Here is a 21473-nt window from a genome sequence, read left to right as displayed (position 1 = left end):
TGGCCCAACTCGGCCTAGGCCCACGGTCCGATCCATGGTCCAGCCCAGGTGGGCCCATGCCGACCTTTGAGGGTTCTGGGTTGGCAGAGTTCACATCTCCGCCCCACAAGGAGCTGCCCCATATCGCCCCACAGCACATCCCCGCCATGTATTGGGAACATCTACCGATGATGGTACCAATCCCGATGATGTCATCATTGGGAGATGTTCCCAATACACGGTGGAGATGTGCTGTGGGGTGGAGATGTGATCTCGGGCAGGCAAGCACGTGTACGTCTATAAATTTATCGAATTTGAGCCGAATTAGGCTAGATTCAAATTTGAAACCGATTATGAACACTAATATTCGAATTTGAATTGATATCCAACGGATATCAAATATTTGAGTTCGAATTCAATTTCAATTCTCAAATCGAATATTCGATTCGATTCGAATTTGACCAATGATAGCGGTGATTGGTGAGCGGTGATGGTGAAGGAGAGATAGAGAAGATGATGGTTGTCGTCGATGATGATGGTTGCTGTCGAGACTACTGTCATTGGTGATGGTAGTGTGACGAAGGAGAGATAGAGGAGAAGATGATGGTTGTCGGCGGTGATGATGGTTGCCGTCAAGACTATTGTCACTTGACCACTGTCACTGACGTTGCTGTTGGTGATAGTGGTTGCTTGAGTGGCCACGATAATGAATCGAGATTTGAAAGAGAAGAGGAACGGTACTCGACCGTCGAATCGCTGGTGTGGTTGCTCAGGCGATGGCAATGGTAGCAACGCTAGCAAAGGGAGGATTAGGGTTTGTAAGAGAGAGTTGAGAGAGGAGAGATGGCAAGGCGGTGGCAAGAGAGAAGAAAACTTGGGCTGAGCAAAAAATGTCGAGTGATTTCGGGTTTAGGGCTGGCTCACTAGGGGTTTGAGGAACATATTTTCTCATTTACTCTCAAGAGATTTTATTTATTACATTAATGTACAAAAATATTATATAATATATTCGAATTTTTATTAATTCTATTCTATATTTCTATTACTAGCCGAATCGAGATTTGCTACTCACACCGACCTCACAGGTAGAGGTTGGTTTGGGTATTTATCGGATCGGATCAATACATATCCGAATTTGATTCGATTTTACCAAATCTCGGATTCGAATTCGGATTTTCGAATACCGTTTGGCGCGGGCGGCCCACAATTATACCTTTACCTGTGAGGTCAGTGTGAGTAGAAAATCTCGATTCGGCGAATAATAGAAATATAGAATGGAATTAATAAAAAATAAAAAAAATAAAAAAACGTATTTCTAAAAAGTATAAAATCCTTCCCGGCTCCCGCCCCGCGCTTGATGAAGCTAGGTTTTCTCTTCGGCCTGCAAAACTCTCTTAAGGTAGCGTTTACAGGTTTCATCTGGTTGAATTTTTCGATTTTTCTTAGTTCCATCAGTCCATTACTAATGTTTCTTGGATTTATTGTGTTCTTGCTTGATTTCTTTGTTTTTCTAATGGTTTTGTTCTATTAATAATTGATTGCTGAAATGGATCTATTATCTCTTCTTTCCATCGATTTAGGCGATCTTCTGTTACTCTATGAATGTCTTGAATGTCATGTTTCTTTTAGGTTGTTAGGTACGGTGTTTCTGACCCAGGGTTTCTGTTCTTCGATCGGCAAAAAATTGGTCTGTTTATTGCCATCTTTAGGGTTTGATGTATTTTTCCTAGAAGTTTTGTGTTGAGAGGTAACGGTTTAGCTAAAGGGGCAGAAAGGGATTCGCTTTTTTGGGCCAACCTATAACTTTAGTGTCTTTTCTTTCTTTTCTCTTTCTTTTTTCCTTTTTCGTAAATCTTCTTTGATGAATTAATGAAAGTGTTATTGATAAAAAAAAAGAGGTAAACACAATTTTGGTGGCTGTGATGATGGGGTTTTAATTTGAAGTTTCAATTATTAGATTGAAGGAAAGACCTTCAGTAAGAAATTAGTTCGCTTTTGGTTTTGGTTTTTAAGTTTTGATCTTTTCTTTCTTTCAGCATTTACTCCAAGATAAATACCACTCGCATGTTGGATTTTTAGTTTATTAGAGTTTGGTTTTGTGATTTTATTGTTCCCTTAACGCGAAACCGTATCAAAAACGTATTTAAACATTTTTTCTTAATTGTTTTAGCGTATTGAATTGAATTTCCAGGAGCGAAGTTTGTTTTGAATTTTCTTTGGAGATCAAAGAGGGCGGTAATTGGCTAAGGATGCTTGGGTAGAAGTTATTTTGTTTGATTTTGTGAAGTTTCAGATCTGGTTGCTACTTTTAAATTTCGTTCGAAGGTACCATTTAGAGTTTATCTTCTAAATTCTGAATACAAATTTAGGCTTAGATTCATATTCATTCCCTGTCTTTCTTATCATATATATGTCTCTATGTTGCATGAACGGCTCTTTTTCCCCCAGAAGAAAGATGCTTCGTTTTTTTGGAAAAAGAAACTGTCAACCTTTTCCAATGATTTTGGCCATGTTTATTACATTTATTCCACTGATTTATGCAAAATGAGTTAGGAGGCATCTTGTTGTAGGGGTTTATTTGTCTCATGGTTGTAATATAAAGAACAATCCAATATAGAACATGCAAGTATGCAACAAAATCTATGCAAAAGAATAATCCAATATAAAATATTCAACACAATTTATGCAAATCTTTCGTATTTCCTGGTAGACTTCACTGTGGGTTCCGATTAGTTTGTTATTTTATTTTATCTCAAATTCTTTATCTTTTTAGGATTATAATGAGCTGGTAATAGTGAGGAACTATTTTTTAGAATTGGACAATCTTTACTTGAAAAATTTCTGCTTTATTAGAATCATTCCTCAAGGGATGTAATTAACTTCATAACTTGAACTGTCAACTGGTCATGTTTGTTCCTAATTAAAGTGGGTTTGAGTGTATCATGCCAATATGGTTGTCTTTGTAAAGTTAGATTGTAGGTGGATCCCCTGCATGGAATGTCAGAATCTTGTACATTGTTTTCAATCTGGATTGTCATTGTGCTCTTGCAAAGAGTTTAGAATGGAAAGATTATGCTTGAGGAGTTAACTTTCACTACCTTTATGAAGTATTCAGTTTGGTATATTTATATAACTTATGCCTGTTATCAAGAATTGGTCTAGTATGACTGTATGAAATTCTTTTTTATTCATTGATTTTGTATGAAAAATGATGTGATTACTTGTGAAATTGAAATATATAAGTTATTCATTAATATGTTGCATGTTCCCTTGATTCTCATATTCATGTACTTTATTACTTGTACTTATCAGTTGAGCCAGCATACTGAAGGAACAGACTTGAGATTATGGGGAAAAGGAAGTCAAGGGCAAAGCCACCTCCCAAGAAGCGTATGGACAAGTTGGATACTGTCTTCAGCTGTCCTTTCTGCAACCACGGGAGCAGTGTTGAGTGCCGCATGTAAGTTGTATTTGATTCTATTTGTCCTTTCAATGAGTGTTATGCACACAGAATTAGGTAAGCGGTTGATCTGCAAGGTGGACTAACCACTCTTATCAATGCATTGGTATGGTGGGTGGAATACAAGGGACAACTGGACAATAGACCAAACTGATTCTATGTTTTCCCTTTCAGTCTTCTGTTATATGTTTCTGTAATGCATACTTTAAACTTAGTTTTGTTCAGTTGGGTTGTTTATTGACTTACCATGCATTCTTATTAAGAGCATTTATTGAATTTGAGATGTGGTTTTGTTTGACTGAAACACAAGCGTGTCTAATTTCAGTGATATGAAGAATTTGATTGGTGAGGCCACATGCAGAATTTGCCAAGAGACCTTTAGCACAACCATCACTGGTATGGTTTTCAGCAGGAAATCATTTGCAATTTAGAATTATCTTATTATAAGCATGCAAAGCAGAACATATTCAAGATGAATATCTATGTCATATTTCTTCATGCATCAAGGCGAAGGACTCCCCCCCCCCTGAAATTGAAATGAAATTATATGCATCCACTTCTATGGTTGCAACACATTATTCAATTGATCAGACTGATATGACGAGTAGGAGTACATATTGCTTTTGTTCTGTACTATTGCCTTAGCAGTACTCTGCAGAGCTTTTTTTTGTCAACATCTCTATTTTTTTACTTCTGTGAACTACGTTGAGCTGATATCTCTAATTTCATGTTTGCAGCTCTATCTGAGCCCATAGACATGTAAGTCACATTTTAATTGTATTTCTTTTTATAATTTCTGATCCTGTTTATTTTATACAAACTTTGATGGAGAATTGTGATTGCAGATATAGTGAATGGATTGACGAGTGTGAGAAGGTCAACAACCTAGACGATGATGCTGCTTAGGAGACTGGCTATGTGTTGAATATTCTGGTTTTACTTGTTGAAGGAAAAGGCTAAGAAATGGTTTGAAGTATTTTGCACGCCTGACTAGGGAGGCTGATCCTTGATTCTGAAGTGTTGTAATCCTGATATATGGATGGGGCATACATCTATATATATATATATATATATATATATATATATTATATATATATATATCAGCTATGGTTATTAGTTTGAAGTGGGTGGTAGAAGTATATACTCTAATGTATAGAATTATGTAAGGTTGCATATTTTATAAGTTGCCTGTCCAAATGGAGGAAACATAGTTGGAAAAGCTCTCTACATATTAGTCTTTGTATTGCAAGTACTGCAACAAAGTAAATATTAAGAGTTAATGGGTGGCAGTTCCATTCTTGGTTAGTTCTTTTGCCAATTTAATGGTGTTTGAATGTCATCTAATTAACATCTTGATTGGATCATTGGAGCATCGGACCTGGCTAGCAGACGAATTACTTTTAGTAGTTTGGGAGAAAATTTTGGCTGGTCATGATCATCAAATCATACAAGGACACGAGGGCCTCTGGATTGCTTGTGGCTGTCCAAGCAATCCAGGGTAATTTTTGGATGGCCTAGCTACTGTAGCTAGACCTTAGTTAACACAGTTAACTCATTGGTGTTATAATTTATAGACACACAAGGGCTCCTTGTGATGTTAACTGCGCCGCTGTCTGCTGGTGCTGACCGTCAATCATATTACCAATACCATGCACCTCCTTTGTGTTTCGATCATGGGTAGACGATCTTAAGCTACTCTCGATTTAATTGAGTTTGACAAGGTTGCCTCGTTCATTCACGGCCCGTATTGCCATAAAAAATGTGCAATAAAATGACGAATCTTCAGTTCGAAGTCACAACACAAGTATTCGATTTCGATGTTTTACTTTTGTACTTTTTAATTTGCTTAAGCAATAGAATTGTTTTTTGATGTAATTACGGTTGTTTAATCTAATAATCTTAGTTAAATTGGATCACATTGTGCTACCAATTACCAACTACTCCAATTCAATGCTTCTGCGCCTGTGGCACAGCCTTCCTAAAATTGATTCTCCCAAAACCAAGCTGTTGGTTCATAACTATGACAATTTTTAGGGTAATATCGAAGTTTATAAACAAATTTGAGTCTCATCAATCTACAATCATAGACTGCTCACGGCATCCAAATATCTCCCGTACATAAATTCACAGGAAGATGTTGACAATGTGCAACTGTATGCTCGTGCTTGCAGGAAATACCGTCGTGTTTTCATGTATATCTTACAATTTACAAATGCACCCTACGACTAAAACACCACCATTGTGTTAATACTAGTGGACCCCAACTGGATGCCCGTGCTCCAATAAATGCTGTATCATGGTCAGAGAATTGAATAGTTTTAAAGAACCCAAGCTCTTCATTGATTCCTGCAGTATACGTAATTTCAACAGCAAGAGACTACTAATGGCTTTCAGATCTATGCAGTAAGAATTGAATAGTTTTTGCAGCATCTTCCCGTATTAAAAAGAAAATAGAAATATAACATATTAAATTCAAACAAGCAAATAGATCATTCTGAGACAACAAAACGAAATTTTCATACATCTACTGGTAGGTCCAATAAGTTGTGAATTGAAGAGAAACTTGTAAGCGGCAACATAAAATGTTCCTGCTAAAACCTCCTCAAAAGCAGAACCTTGAACTAAATAATGGACATAAAAAATATTAAACAGTTCCAAGTGAAGAGACATATTTTTTCACCTTTGCCCTATACAATTATGGTGAACCTATTCGTAATTAGCATTCCCATTTGTCCAACACGGTTAAAGCAACTGCAACAAGTAAATACAGCCAATTTCATCTATGTTTAACAATCTCTTTTTAATCAGAGAATGCTCCAGCATACAGGACACTAATTGTGCAGATGACACTGAACTACACAAACCCCATGTGACAAAAAACGGGGTTGGCTTGATGTTATTGAGACGCCAAATTGAAAACCTATAATATATTGGAAAGCTTCAACGGCTGCACCACTGTCAACAGTGAAAATGCATCAGCTACTACAACCCTGCCACATGAAACCCAGTCTCATCAACTACGTCCCATAATATTCATTTAAATTCTCAACAAGGTAACCATATGGTGCGCCTACTCCATAACCAAAGTTTTCATTTGAAGGAGCAAGCTGGTTTGGAGTAGAATAAACATCCCTGGAATTAACTCTAGTCCTGCCTTTAACACTGCGTTTGTTATCCGTGGGGAACTCAGCAGTTAGCCTCCCCATCTGTTTCTGCAGATCAGCAAGTGAATCATTTGTTATTTTTCCTTTGGGGCTCTTCTTTCCATCAACAAGCTTCAGTTCCAACCTATACAGTGCGCATGCATCACAGTTGTTGATCTCATATTCGTACAAGTGCCACTCGAAATTGTTCAGTGGTTGTGGATCCATGTAATAGGACCTCTTCAGCCCCCCATATTCTTTCATCACCTGTTTCCTTGATTCATGCCAACCACGTCCACTGTAATCTGGCAATGATCTTTGCTTTCTATTGCCACTCTCAAATGCTCTTCGAGGCTTGTCAAAGAAGAGCCACTCCCTAATTGTTTCACCCTCAAGAACAGATAGATCAAACAGCTCTGCAGCATTAGAAGAAAATTACTAATTAGTACATATCATAATTACAAACTCTTTATACTCTCTTATATACCCTACCTCTTGCTAAAAAATTGAAAAAGAAAAGGGAAAAAATGCTATCCAAAGAAATACCGTAATGCAAAACAGAGATTTGCGAAAATGATAAATAACTTGATGTGCCAAAAAATACAATTAAGATAAGGCAATATCGTCTTTTTAAAAATTTCTTCTTTTTCATCAGAGGATGCATTAACAGTTTACCAGGAGCATTCCATGGTGACTTAGTAGTTGCAGCTCCCTCACATTCTGGAATACCAACATCTTTTCCTTGTGTTTTTGCACTGAGAGCAGAAAAGAGGGGACCATCCTTTAGACCAATTCCCCCAGGACGAAGCACAGGAGTCATACCAGGTGGACCTTCATTCAGGGCTAGAGCAGCATGAAAACTACTGCAGTAATCTCGACACCATTCTGATCCTTGAGCAGGTCTTGGACAATCCCAGAGTGCACATTTTGGCCCCAAGAAGGCAGATGGTGGAGGGCAAAAATTTGGCAGATAGCTAGACAAGTGGGGCATAGAATCTTCTCCACATTCCCCATCACCATTGAAACCAATGAAAGTATTGTGGTCAAAATCTTGATGCAAATCAAACTGATAATAGTCCAATTGATTAGTCATTTCCATGTTATTTATTAAAGTATTGTGTACCCCCGAAGTGGTATCCTTGCAGCGATGAATTCCTTGAAAGTCATGTTCTTGCGGCCCTTGATTCATAAAGTACTCCTGCAAAACCAAATTGCACAACTCATTAGGCGCAGTCTTGTGACAGAACAGAAGATTGATGCGAAGATAAAATTTGGAAGTCAGGACCAAAATACGAAAAGGAAACAATGAGTTTTATGATTTATACAGAAATAACACATTAATAATATTTTGAAGCTTAGTTCTTTATATGATATCAATCTAACTTCCAGTCAATGGATCAAAGGACTACATGAGAAATCTCTTACTAAAGAGGCAACCAACCAGATATTCCTCACCATTTGACAATACCATGCATTTAAACAAGTTAAAGTAATATGAGAAAAAGGATCAATTATTCAAAGTTGGCTAATGCTAGCTTAACCTGGCAGTTTCTTCTAGGGTAAAGAGAAGGAAGCAGTTGTCAAATACTTGCACTTGCCATTTGACAATACCATGCATTTAAGCAAATAAAATTAATATGAGAAAAAGGAGCAATTAGTGTAAAGAAGGCTAAAACTAGTTTAACCTGGCAATTCCTTCTAGTGTAAAGAGAATGATGCATTTGTCAAATACTTGCACTAGCCATTTGGCATAGCTAAGAAGAACTGAATTGGATGGGGTTTGTGACAACGTTACATACTTATTGAAAGTTGCAAGGTTTCAAAACCTCAAAGTTATAAGGTTTCAAGACCCCCCTTTCAACTAGTGCTATGCATCTTTATTCTTCTTAATGTAAAAGTTTTTTATTAAAAAAAAAAAAAAAAAAGAAATCCCCCCTTCCCCTTCCTCCTCCTCCCCTTGCTCCTCCTTCCTCCTAACCCCCCTTCTCTTGAGGAGGCTTACGCCTCTTACGTTCTGAACTATGCCTCACACCTCTAGGTAGTGGAACGCCTCGTGTGACGCCTCCGCACTTTAAAACATTGCTAGTGAGTCATTGAGTTAAGAATATAAAAGATAAATGAAAATGAAACTGCCAACCTGGTCAAACATACTTATCAGAGAAATTGGCCAAAATTCAGTCCAATTAAGAGAATTGGAATTTTGTGAAAGATGAAAGCTAATTCAACTATTAGGCCTTCTTAAACACAAAACCAAACACTGCCTCCCCTGTGACCCAAATTTCGATGCTGACATACAATGGCCATGGATACAGGAATGTAGGTCATGAAATAAGTTGCCAAGACTTCAACCATATTAATGATTAAGCTCATAACCTCATTAGCCTCAGAGAGTCATGCTTAAACTTCATGAAAAGTGAACATGCCACACACTATATCCTTAACAGCAGAGTGGTTGGCAATAACTCAAGGCTTAAAACCTGTCTTATCAACTGGATACAGATCTACTTGTTGAAAGTGAGTACAAATAATCATAAACTGGAAAAGGTACATTTGACACTTGGATTACTAGTTAGAGAAGCTACAGTTCCGGCTGCCAACCTGCATCAGCCAATAGTCTAGTTGACTCTCTAGCGAAATCAGGAATTACAAGGAATTATCTCATTTTTTGATAATAGATAAAAAAAATTATTAAAATTAAAGAAGAAAAATACAAACAAGGTGATAAGATACCACCAACAGAAATTCAAAGCCCAAGACCCACACCAATCGAGACAACCAACCCGTCTAACCCAAAACTTTTCTACCCACTATTACAAAACCACAAAACTCACTGTCAATGCCCAATACAATTGAAACCCAATAAGCCTTCCCCCTGAACCCCACACCAAAAATGATTCTAATGGTCTTCATCATTCAAGAATTCCCGTTGGAGATTTCTTTGTTCAAAGGACATCTCAATTCCAGATCCTGGAACATTTTCTTCTCAAATTCTTCCCCTCTGGACACAGAAACCCCCAACAACTTGCTTACTTGTACTTCAGTTACAAGGAATTATCTTCTATGAGGAATACCTTGGGATATCTCAATTCCAGTTCCTGGAACATTTTCTTCTCAAATTTTTCCCCTCTGGACACAGAAACCCCTAACAACTTGCTTACTTGTACTTCAGTTACAAGGAATTATCTTCTATGAGTAATACCTCGGGATATCTCAATTCCAGATCCTGGAACATTTTCTTCTCAAATTCTTCCCCTCTGGACACATAAACCCCTAACAACTTGCTTATTTGTACTTCGGTTACAAGGAATTATCTTCTTTGAGGAATACCTCAGCCAGGGTGTGGATTGTAAATTTCATATGTTGATAACTAAACCATGTGCAGTCAGCATCATTCTTATTTTTCTTTGCTTCTAGTTATCCAAAATTTTGGATATTATGCAGTTTGCTCTTACAACAATAAATCAACTTGTACTGTTGCTCATAAAAAGATTCCAACACACCAAAAGGATGTTCATGTGTTTGCAATGTTAAGAAAGGTGGTAAATCCAGTGCTCGTCATATGGTACCTCATAAACTGGGAGTTAAGCACATACCACTTCCAAAAGTCTTTCCCACTGTAACTAGATAAAAACTTTAGTTTATGGAATCTACTACTTTCACAATGCAGTTGGAGTGAACAATACCTAAATATGCGAAGGTCATGGTTGAGCAAGGTTTCAAACATAGAATTTACACTAAAAACTGCAGTCCCAAGTTCCCAGCACCACATGGCCCCTGTAGAGGTACCTGGTATCATAGTTTGGAGCATCTAGGAAGAGAAAACTCAGTTGAAAATTTCCGGACAATAGCTGCTCTGTTAATCATGCTACCGGGAAAATGAATATACTGCTCTTATTCTAGACCTTGGTATTTGAGGAGCTATCTTAAGTTTGAGAATACCAAGAGGAATCGGTCTTGTGGTATTCTTTAATTTTCTTCCCACCTGTAGTTTTTCATGTGCTTGTTGAGCGTGCATGTGCCTCAATTGCTAACCATGTAAGTTTGTACACGGGTGTGTCATTTTTATCATATCATTGTTAATTAAACTTTAACAACTCCTCTCCCAACAAAGACACCAAAAGAGTTACAACCTTCTGCAATTTTTTTTAATCAGGAATTGATTTCTTAAAAGAGAAAATTGTTACATAGAGAGGTAAAATGGAGAATAATCTACCAGTATCTTTCTTTAGAGCTGAAATTTTATACCCACACGATGGTATATAATATGGAGTATTAGGCATCCGTGGTAGCAATTTGGAGCTTAGGAACAGTGCAACTTACAACAAGTAGCCTTTCTCCTGCATTCATATTCTATGTATCTATGATAGAATAAAGAACCATCATTCGAACCACTCCACCTTCTATCATCATCATGGTTCCCTTATGATGTTATCAGTTTGTTATTATACCTTCCTAGTTCCTACAGTCACCTTGACTTTCCTGCTCTAATAGTAATGGCATGTATTTGTCCTAGAATCTGGATTAAAAAAATGTATTTGTCCTGGAACGAATGCTATTGGAAATGTATAAAAGATCTATATTCCAATCATATCACCAAAACTTTGCATAGATTATTACACTATAGAACATAGACACCAACCATATGACATTAGTAACAACATCAGACCAATTACCATTGGTGTAAGAACAGATTACTGAGGCATCCTAGATTGTTTACACTGCAAAAGTTAAACGTTCACACCAGCAATTACTTGTGGAGTGCAATCGTTTTCATATGTATGAAAGATTTAAGTGCATTAGACATAATTTGGAGAACAAAACTAGGCCTCTTACACTACCATTCTTGCATGTTGAGAACTCTATCTTTATTCTAAAGTCATACTGGAGTTTAGACGTATGAGTAAGCTAGCAGAAGTCAGTGTCAAAGAATTCAGACCAATAAAATAGAACATAACGCCCTAAAAAAATCACCTCTTGATATACCGTAGTGATTCCCATTGGGAGGCTTTGAACATCAGGCTCAGGCTTTGGATTCGTGGTTTCTGCTAGAGCACTGGTTGCATCATCTTCCTCATCACAACGTTGCAACAATCGGCAAATATCCGAGGAGAACGAACCGAGACTACCACCCTGTAGAAAACCCGCTATTGTTAATAAGGCGAAAAACAGGGTTTTTCTCTAAAAACTAAAACAGATTACGTACTGATCATACTCACGAGTAAAGAAGATGCTGGCGAAGGCTCGTTGAGTTCAGCTTTCCATTCGCGCAGCATCTGATGCACTTGCTCCTCCAGAACAGCCACATCACTCGTACGACTCTCCTTCCGAGCGAATTGCAGATCAGTAAACATCCCTTGCAGATCATCCACTCGGTTTTTCGCCTTATCCTTGAAAAGCTGGTGGGACGCGGACTTGCATGCGTTTTTCGAACCCTTCCCCATCGAAACTCAAATTCTCCAAAACTCTACAACCCAAAATTAATCCAACCTCTTTTACTCCAAACCAGCAAAAACACAACTCATAATTCACAAAGAAAAATGGCCTTTGAATCATTAAATCGCAAGCAAATTCATGATCAAAAAAAAAAAAAAAAAAAAAACATCGATCATAGATTTTCCACTCCGAACCGCTAACTCCGATGGACATAAAGACGAATACAGGCAATAAAGAACCAATCAAACAAGGAACAAACCCTAGAACTAGAACCCTCACATGGCCAACATCTTAGAAATACTGATTCGATCAAAATAGGAGCTTACCTGAATAAGATCAATTCGCTCTGATACTTGTTACGATCTTTTTCTCTCTCCAAACTGGAGAGTTGGAGTAATGGAGAACGGAGGGGATTGAAGCTGAGAGCAGTGAATTTGCTTTTCTAATTTCTAGTCTCCCTCCGTGCAAAGACCCCCAAAAGCAAAGGTGTACGCGGCAAAAGAAAGGGAATATTGCCCTGTCGAGTGTGTATTTTTTACAGTGCCGGATCTACCCCTCTCGCCGTTATCTTTTAATTAAGAATAAACTGCATCACGTGAGATGCACGCGCCTGATTTCTAAGGATAATTTTGTCCATTCATTCTAATATACTGATTCTCTTCAATGTCTTAGCCCTTAAGAAAAATAACAAGTTAGAAACAATTGATTCCACTCATAAATTTGTTTTACAATTTTGCCCTTCAACCAAATATTACTTGATCCCGGTGGTTTAGGTGATTAAATTGATTGACTTTATTGTTTTATCTTTTCGGTGAATATTAAATAATTAAATTCTGGCTTCAGTCATTAAGGAGCTCATAACCTCTTTATTCACTTATATTCACTAAAAGACAAAGAAACAAGTTGTTTACTTCAGTTACTTCAGCCGTTTCTAAACAGCCCCACTGCATTTAATGCCTAATCTTTTTTCTTTTTTTCTTTTCCCCTTTTCTATTTAGAGGTTATCCACAGAGATTAACTATATATCAGGGTTGTTTTTTGGTATCATTATTTTCACATCTGCGCCACACAGCACATCCCGTTCTTTGTATTGGGAACATCTCCCGATCATTATTTTCACATCATGATGTTCCTAATACAAGGTGATGTGCTGAGTACATTGTGGGGCGTCGATGTGAACTCCATTATTGTTTCTACAACTGTTATTTCAGGCTGAAACAGACAAACCTTAAAATGGATGCATGGAGGCTGTTTCTATACACTAGATTGACATTTATTGCTCTAGGAGGTGACGTCTAATCATTTTAGTTGAAGTTAATCGCATATGTAATGTAATTAATATTGATCCGTCCAAAATGTTCAAAGTAGAAATAGCAATAGTGCTAAAAACAATCTTAATAAACATATGTGCCTAATCTATTTTCTATGTATACATAAAAAAATCTTAAAAAGAAAGAAATGAAATGAAAACCTTTATCTTATTGGAGGAATTATGAAATATTTTAAATCAAATGATTAGGGTTTCCTTACACTACTAGTCTAAAGAAGAGATTTGAAGGGAAAAGTCAGAAAATGAACATAATTAGGTCACAAGATGTAAAGTTAATTTTGAGAAATGGCTCCATTTCATGTGGTCAATTTTTGTTTTAAACTTCGAAGCAAGATCACAACAAAATAACTTCATTTCATCTAATAAGTCATTATCAATATCATCTAAGCCTTATATGCCAGCTATTTGGGGATTGGCTACATGAATCTTGTTTCGCCATTGCACTACGAGCCATATATTAGTGTAACTCATGCTACAAATAAATGAAAGTCAATGGATATGGGAATATTGATCACTTTTTTCCTTTTGGATAAACAAGGTGCCATATGCTTGACATATAGGTATAATTAGCGGAGTAGTAGAGGTTAGGATAGGAGGATACATTTGAGGTGTTTGGTCTATATTTACATGCTTGAAGCCTTGAAGGTGCATTGCTAATACTTAGAAGTGTAAATCAGGTCTCGTGTCCTACTGTGCCTAAGGTTTTAGGCCCGTAGATTGGGATGGCATGGCATGACCAAGTGGACTGTGTTGCTCGTTACCTGCATGTCAGTACAGCCAGTACGACCCATATATACTATTTATATATATAATATAATATAATATATAAATTATAATTATATAATAATATATAGTATATAATATATTAATAAAATATACAATTATTTTCAATTTTATTATACTAATTTATTTAATTATTATATATATATATATAAGCAATTGTACATATTAGAATTTATATAAAATTAAAAATTTAAGTTTTTTTTTTCAAATTTTTAAATAAATAAACAAAAATAACTTTAGCTCGATCCATCCGACCCACCACACGACACAGCATAGCACAGGCCTGCACGGGCTTGAGTCATGGGCCGTGTCGGGCCGACCCCCCACTTTACACCTATTGTTATTGAGGATCCAACAATGGATTCTGTTAATAAGTACCAGCAGATCTGGGGTGACATATGAGGCCCACTGGCTTAGACATGGAAGACCTGCTTTCTGTAGATTTGAACCTGTAAGGCTGTAACTTGTGATTGGGAGATATGCCTACTGATGCAATCGGATTCCCTGCAAGCAAACACTCTGACATATTGCCAAAGCATGTAAATGCAGCCACACATTGGGAGCATCTCCGCTTGAACTTATACATGTATGGGAGATATTCCCAATATGCGCAGTTGGATGATGTATAAGCAGAGTTTTTACTTGTACGAGATCCAGGCTCCCTACTAACCACGTAGAATGCACAACAATACATTTGGTGGTATATTGAGCACACATGATATGTTGGGGAGTCTTAAAAAAAATGAACATTTTTATACATGAAATCATGGTTTTCAAAATCAGACTGGATTGGACGGTCGGACTAGAAAAATCGGAAATTGGTCATTTTACCCCAGAACCGTTATTTTGCCAAAACCATTGACTTGGTCAATAAACCACTGACCCGGGTGGTTGAATCATTCAAACCGTCTAATGGTTTAGCTTTTTTAATTTTTGTCAAAATGATCCATTTATTCAGTTCGAACAATCAAACCATTCAACTCGAGAATCAAACCCCTAACTTGTTTGTTGTCCGGTTCGATTTTAAAAACTTTGTATGAAATGTTACAAAACAGTATAACGGGAATTGGTGATATTTTATATACATTACATTAGCAAGTAGAGAAAAAATGAATTAAGCGCTCATAATTTAATAATGGATGTGAAATTAAATAGAACGGAATAGCAAAACAAGATTATGTAGCTGATTTCATGTAATTTGGATAAGATGATGATGGTTTTAGAATTTTTGCCTCAGGTAAAATTATATATATATATATATATATATATATATATATATATGTGCATCTTCAGTGGTCTTAGTTTTATATAATGCATTTGGAATCATTTGGGAAGACCTCAGTTTTGAAACCTACTCCTTGGTAGTGGTTGAAATTGGAAGAAAAAAAAGGAGGGAAAGATGAAAATGACAGGATATGTCGTTTATTACAATTCAAAGATAGGAATAACAAGATAAGGATGATAGTTTAATTAGCTATTATTTAGTATTTCTTTCACCAAAATTTAACAAATAGAAATGCAATAAATTTGTTATCCTACTAAGAAAAATGTAATAAATTTGGATTATATATATGGCAATATCTATGATGCCAAAAGGTATGATACTGGAAGATTTTTGACCAACCGAGGCCCCATGGATTTTGATCAATACTAAGTGATTAATTACCACTTCTAAGATACTAGTTGATTGGTTGTAAGTTTTTTTAGATATTATAATCGAACCTTATATATTAAAAAGCCATTACCTAATGTTGATTCCAACTATCTGAATTATATTATTGGAAGGTTAAACTGGATGTATTCCTAACTTTCGGCATTTCTCACCACAAAATGGCCACCCTCAAACTTGAACATGCATTGAGCATCTAAATCGTTTGCTTCAATAGAATTTCAATAATAGGTTTTTCATGATTCAATAATAGCAAAATAAAGAGCAAGAATATTGGCTCACTTATTGCAAAAACCAAAAAGCTCCCTTTGAAATTGCCTTGTCATTCTATTTCTTTCTCCATTTTGGGGCATTGGTCTGCTATTAATATCAATTTATTATTTTGTTTACATTAACCACTCTGTTTTTTTTTTTTCTTTTCCAATTTTGTCTTAGTTGATTTGGATCCATAAATCCATAATATCTGGACTAATTCCAAAACTTTCTTATATCAAGCTCTGCTTAATGGCAATGCTAGAATTGCAGAAAACCCAAATAGTACAAACAGAGACATTGAATGGTCCCACTCCCAAGCATGGTATTTCCTACTTTATTTGCCAAAGTGAAAAGATAAGTATCTTTAATCTGAACAAATGGTAGACCTGAGGTTAAGAGATGTGTATTGGAGTCAGAAAAGAAAAATCTAGTAGGAAGTGATCAAAACATCAAATAGAAATAGATAAAGGCCATAAAAAGAAAATGGCATCTTTATTTACAGACCCTTCATCTGTGATGCAATCATGCATACCTATGCTATCCAGTTGGTCTATTAAAATGTAGAAAAATCTCCAATTCATGGCCCACACAATTGAATTCTTAGGGTTAAAGTACATGTCTGCATTATATGAATCGGCTTCCTAAACGAGTTGACAAGAAATAAGATCTAAGACAGTCCACAGATCTTTCAGATGGCAGAATTGTTGTAGCCCAAATGGGCTCCATGTGCCCCCCTCCCTCCCGCCATGGTTGGTGCAGTAAGCTTCAACCCAATAACCCTTGCCACGTGGCTAAGTTAGTGTCATGTTTTTTTATTTTCTTTTATTTTTTTAATGAAAAGGTCAAAGCTTTCAGTAGCCCAACTTTATTTGGATGGACAGCCAATGAATTGTGTGGGGAATAGAGTTGAGATGGACTGGAGAAAAGAACATGACCAATCCAGCAATCCAGGGTCCCCTTTCTGATAGCATATACACCTGGCAGAAACTGTGCCTCAAGCCAAAGAAGTATAAAACTCTCCTTTCAGGAAAAGAAAGCCAAAAAAAAGGAGGAAGAAATGATAAAGAGGAATTTGTGCAAGGGGACAAAAACTAGGAAATCTACTAAATTCCACCCCAATAAAAGAGCTTTTCCAATTCCTCTTCTTCTGCTAATCTTGGATGTCCCTATTTTCAGCAACAATTGCCTTTCAGAGTCAATTTCTGCTCCAAATTCTTCACAAATCCTCAGAAGAACACTTCCATTGATGGTTTAATTCTGCTCATCAGTCTAGACCATCTGATCTGGATTTTGAAAGATACCTGCAAGTCTAGAATTTAGTAATCTTGCTGAAGGATTAGGGCTCATCATGGTCCTCTGGACCAGCTTGGCATTTCCTTATCCAAAAGACCTCCATTGAAGACACATTTGTTGCGGTGCACTGTGTAAAGCTACCTTTTGTACTTAATCAAGAGAACAGAAGAACAATTTTGATCTCTATGGAACCTGCTTTAGTGTAAAGAATATTTATTGGTTTAACAACCTTAGCTAATTGGAACCACATAAACTGAGCTTATAATGTTCAGCTTTTGGTACAGGGAATTAATTAAATATAAAGAGGGGGAGGAATTAACAATAAACGAGGGCAAAATGGAGATTTTAGCAAAACTTTTTTTCCCTCTGGGTTGAGATCCACGTGTAAAAGAGGAACCCGTATGGTGGTGATGGAAATTGGAAAGGAAACGAGTGAAGAGGAAGCTTGAGAGCATATTCAAGCTTTTTCTTGTGGGCGAGAGACGTGAAAGAAACTTGGGAAGGAAAGGGATAAAATGAGGCTCCATTACCGTCCACGATGTGCACGAACTCCACGTTGGCTGAGATTCCTATCCCAATACAGTGGACTGGGTTAGGTTAAATCGGGTCGGGAAGTGATGCCCAGATTCCAGCTAGGGTCATACTTCATAGGATATTGGGTTAATCGGTCTGAATTGTTGGCCCTTACGTGGGTGAAGTCCAATGGCTCAAGGTATCGATACATACGCTACACGAGAGTTGTGTATTGCACGATTCAAATGAACAACAGCCGCGTGCAGCTCGACTTGATCCGAATTAATATTTTACAGCGTTTCGGGCTCAGGCTCCGGACCAGTCCCATTTTAAAATTGACAAAAGTTTAACCCAAGCGCCCCCCAAGTTGCACCCTTGATATAAATTGTTTCGAGTGTCAAGCTTTGGCCATGCTAAGGGTATTATTGAATAGGAAATTCTATGATATGGAAAAGTATGATATCAGAAAGGCTTTAATCGATCAAATCCTGAATTTTGATGAAAATTCATCTGATCGGTTATCACTTTATATCAATTAATTAGTTATATATTTTTTCAATATTATATTTTTTTTTGGCACCATAGTCATACTTAGACTTATTCATGGATCGAGTAGTCTGATGACCGGCCCAGCCTATTCTAAATTAGGCTTGAACAAAGTTTTGGCTTGTCTTTAAAAATTGGGTCCAACTATTTTTATGTCAAGCTTAAGCCTTTTCAAATAAGTCTGGCCCAAATCCGTATTATATATATTATTTATTATATTATATAATATATATTACATTATAGTATATAAAATATTATATTATATATAGTACAATATTAATAATATATTATAAAATACATATCAAAATTGGGTTTCAAGTTCAGGCTTGAACTGTTAGGCTTTATATGAAGTGAGGCTTAAGCTCAAATCTAATCTCAACGGTCAAACTGGGTTCAGGCTCGGGCCTAATCATTTTTTTATTTATAAAAAGGTAAAGCCCAACTCCAATCCAATCCGGCTCAGCCAATGAACAGATATATATTATATGATTTAGAACGATAATATCCAGGCAATGGGTCGAACTGGTTCGGACTTTGAGTTGAGATCGATAAAACCTATCCACACAGAATTGAATAAAATGGGCCGAACTGGTGTGAACCCATAATTCAGACTCAAGAGTTGATTAAAAGGGCATTGACATTAACTAGCAGAAGGAGACGTATCAAAGTTAGCACCTCCATAACCAAATTGGGATGGGAAGCAGACCACTAGATTGGCGGTTTGAGTCAATAAATGAGAGCCATGATTTTAAGCTTTAAATGGATCGGATCGGATTTGATAAAAGGCATACGTAATTTGATTTTAGGTTCAGTTTTGAAGAAGTATAAATATAAAAACTATGTATTTTGTATTATTATTTTGTATATATATATATATATATATATACTGTATATATTTGTGTTTGTATTCTTTTCAAACTAAACCTCAGATTTTTAATCAGTTAATGAATCCAATTCATTAATTAAATAAATCAACCTTCTCTATTCGATCTAATTTATATTAAGATGAAAAGAAATATCCAAATTTGGATTGAAATCGGCAACTTATTTACAGTGATAAATGAACGAACCAAAACAGGAAGCATCTTATACGATGCCTATTGCCTGGTTTGGTGCGGGTTCCTCACAATTGATCACGTCTCCCATGTGAGAAGATAGGAAGACCCATCATAAAAGATGTTCAGAGAGATTTTTTTTTTCAACTATTGAGATTTGTTGGAATTTTCAAATAATTGTAATATATATGGTTTGTCTTTTGCCGATCCAACCTGAACCGGGTGGCTGTTGGCACCTACTTCCATGCAGCAGCAGGTCACAGGTTTGAATGAATTCATTAGTGAAGTGTATAGTTTATACTGCGTTGGGATGTGGTCACTACTAAAGATCTCCTTTTGGGGTCATAGCGTGTAGGTGCTAGTGTTTGGACCGAACCATCAAGACTGGAATTTTGCCTGAAAAAGGCACTAAACACTTTTCCCATATACGTCCGGATTAATTTTGTTTTGGTTGAGCTGAGAAGACAATACTGTATACTCCTCACCAAACAAATATGACACCATATTTTCTTTAATCTTTGTGAAATCTCATACCACCTTTGAACACTTTATTATTTCTTTATATTTTCATATATTTCATTATAGCTACATTAGTTTTTTTTTATATTTTTTATGCTAGCTTCCATGCATGCTATTTATCTTTAGCCCTTGTTTATCTGCATTAATCATGCATAATTAAATTTGTAATCAAATATCTTGCAGGTTTTAAAATAAGACTAAAAGGGAATACATTCCATGCAAATTCCATAAAAATAAATAAATATAGAAATAAGGCTATGGATATGATTGGAAACCAAAATGGAGGATTGAGGATGCCACCCATAAAACCATGGTATATATGGACAAAATGGAGTGCATTGGAGTCTAATTTGATAACAGATAATACTCAAGCTGAAAAGCAATGTTTTAAAAAATGATTGGGAATTGGAATCATTTTAGCCATTGATTTTTGGGTTGATGATTCTACCGTTCGTTTCGAACAAATGGCCCATTCTAACAAAAAAGTTAAAATTAAAACAATAAAAAAATGTTGAATGGATCAATAGTTCAACTGTCCAATTAATAGGTCATCGACCAATTTAATGGTTTTTGTTCAGAGATCGGATTTGGGGTAAAATGGAACCGACTGCCTGAATGGTTCCTGGGCCGAATGGTCCAACTGTTTGGATTAACAGCAGTTCGAAAGCATTACTGAATTTAAGAAAATTACTTTTACAACTTGAAAAGAATAAAATTATTGTATGACCCCACTAGAAAATTACTTCTACACCACTAAAATCATATTAATTTAGTTGATCGATTTACGGTAGTTTTTATATTGAGAAAACAAAATCACCCATATGGATGAACACCCCCTAAATTTAGCAGTATGCGATTTTAGTATGAACACATCCTTCTAATTTGTTATTGTTGTTCTTTGGCTCCAAAGTTTCAAACTTCTCTTTTAGCTCTTTACTTGTCTCACCTTTTAATGGCTTTACATTTTTTGTAATCTTACCACTTGACGTGGAAAATGAACAATCAAAAGTTATGATTTTATAACTTAAACCCAAATAACCACTCAGTCCAACAAACCAGAAAATTAGGCTTGGGATGGATTGGGCCTACTTTCCTAATCCGGTTGCTGGGGTGTATGGAAATAAATTGTTTTAAAAATGATTAGGTAGGCATCATTCAACCAAGATGTTGGAATATTAATAAAAAAAACAAGATGTTGGCTTGTTTCAATTAGATTTGGTCAATTTATTTATGGGAAAATCTATAAAACTGGAAATAAATGATATCAAAAAGGTTTTGACCAATCACAACCCTATGAATTTTGATGAAAACCCATGTCATTGGTTACTACTTCTACTACACCAGTTGATTGGTTGTAAGTTTTTCTAATATCATGTCTCTCTATCATCATAGTTTACTTTTTTTTTTAAAGGAAAAATTCTTAATTAGTACCCTTTATTTTGTGTCTAGTGCCACTTTGGTCTCCGAAATTTAAAATGCGACAATTCAGTATTTA

The 21473-nt window shown here is 36.2% G+C and overlaps 2 protein-coding genes across 5 annotated transcripts; one reads left to right on the top strand and one right to left on the bottom strand.

The window, feature by feature from the left end:
• Nucleotides 1-878: 878 nt before the first annotated feature.
• Nucleotides 879-4744, top strand: LOC148876032 (transcription elongation factor 1 homolog). 3 transcript variants are annotated; one of them, XM_088965928.1, is made up of 6 exons: nucleotides 1218-1378; nucleotides 2171-2304; nucleotides 3292-3439; nucleotides 3765-3835; nucleotides 4177-4198; nucleotides 4285-4744. In XM_088965928.1, exons 3-6 carry the CDS (start codon nucleotides 3327-3329, stop codon nucleotides 4343-4345), a joined length of 267 nt encoding a protein of 88 aa, XP_088822054.1. In that variant the 5' UTR covers nucleotides 1218-1378; nucleotides 2171-2304; nucleotides 3292-3326; the 3' UTR covers nucleotides 4346-4744. The 3 variants fall into 3 exon arrangements, with proteins under 3 accessions (XP_088822053.1, XP_088822054.1, XP_088822055.1); XM_088965929.1 differs by lacking the exon at nucleotides 1218-1378 and adding an exon at nucleotides 1882-1955; XM_088965927.1 differs by lacking the exon at nucleotides 2171-2304 and having other exon boundaries at nucleotides 879-1378.
• A 1190-nt stretch (nucleotides 4745-5934) lies between these two features.
• Nucleotides 5935-12560, bottom strand: VOZ1 (vascular plant one zinc finger protein). 2 transcript variants are annotated; one of them, XM_088965925.1, is made up of 5 exons: nucleotides 12342-12560; nucleotides 11799-12046; nucleotides 11554-11712; nucleotides 7258-7780; nucleotides 5935-6998 (listed from the first exon to the last, which is right to left on the bottom strand). In XM_088965925.1, the coding sequence occupies exons 2-5, from the start codon at nucleotides 12021-12023 to the stop codon at nucleotides 6457-6459; spliced, it is 1449 nt and encodes a 482-aa protein (XP_088822051.1). In that variant the 5' UTR covers nucleotides 12024-12046; nucleotides 12342-12560; the 3' UTR covers nucleotides 5935-6456. The 2 variants fall into 2 exon arrangements, with proteins under 2 accessions (XP_088822051.1, XP_088822052.1); XM_088965926.1 differs by having other exon boundaries at nucleotides 11566-11712; nucleotides 12342-12523.
• Nucleotides 12561-21473: the final 8913 nt, after the last annotated feature.

This window comes from Nelumbo lutea, chromosome 1 (genome assembly GCF_056320005.1).
Source record: "Nelumbo lutea isolate HS-2025 chromosome 1, American lotus-T2T, whole genome shotgun sequence".
NCBI classification, from domain to species: Eukaryota; Viridiplantae; Streptophyta; class Magnoliopsida; order Proteales; family Nelumbonaceae; genus Nelumbo; species Nelumbo lutea.
Note: the sequence above shows the minus strand (reverse complement) of the source record. Positions and strands in the feature narration are given on the sequence as shown.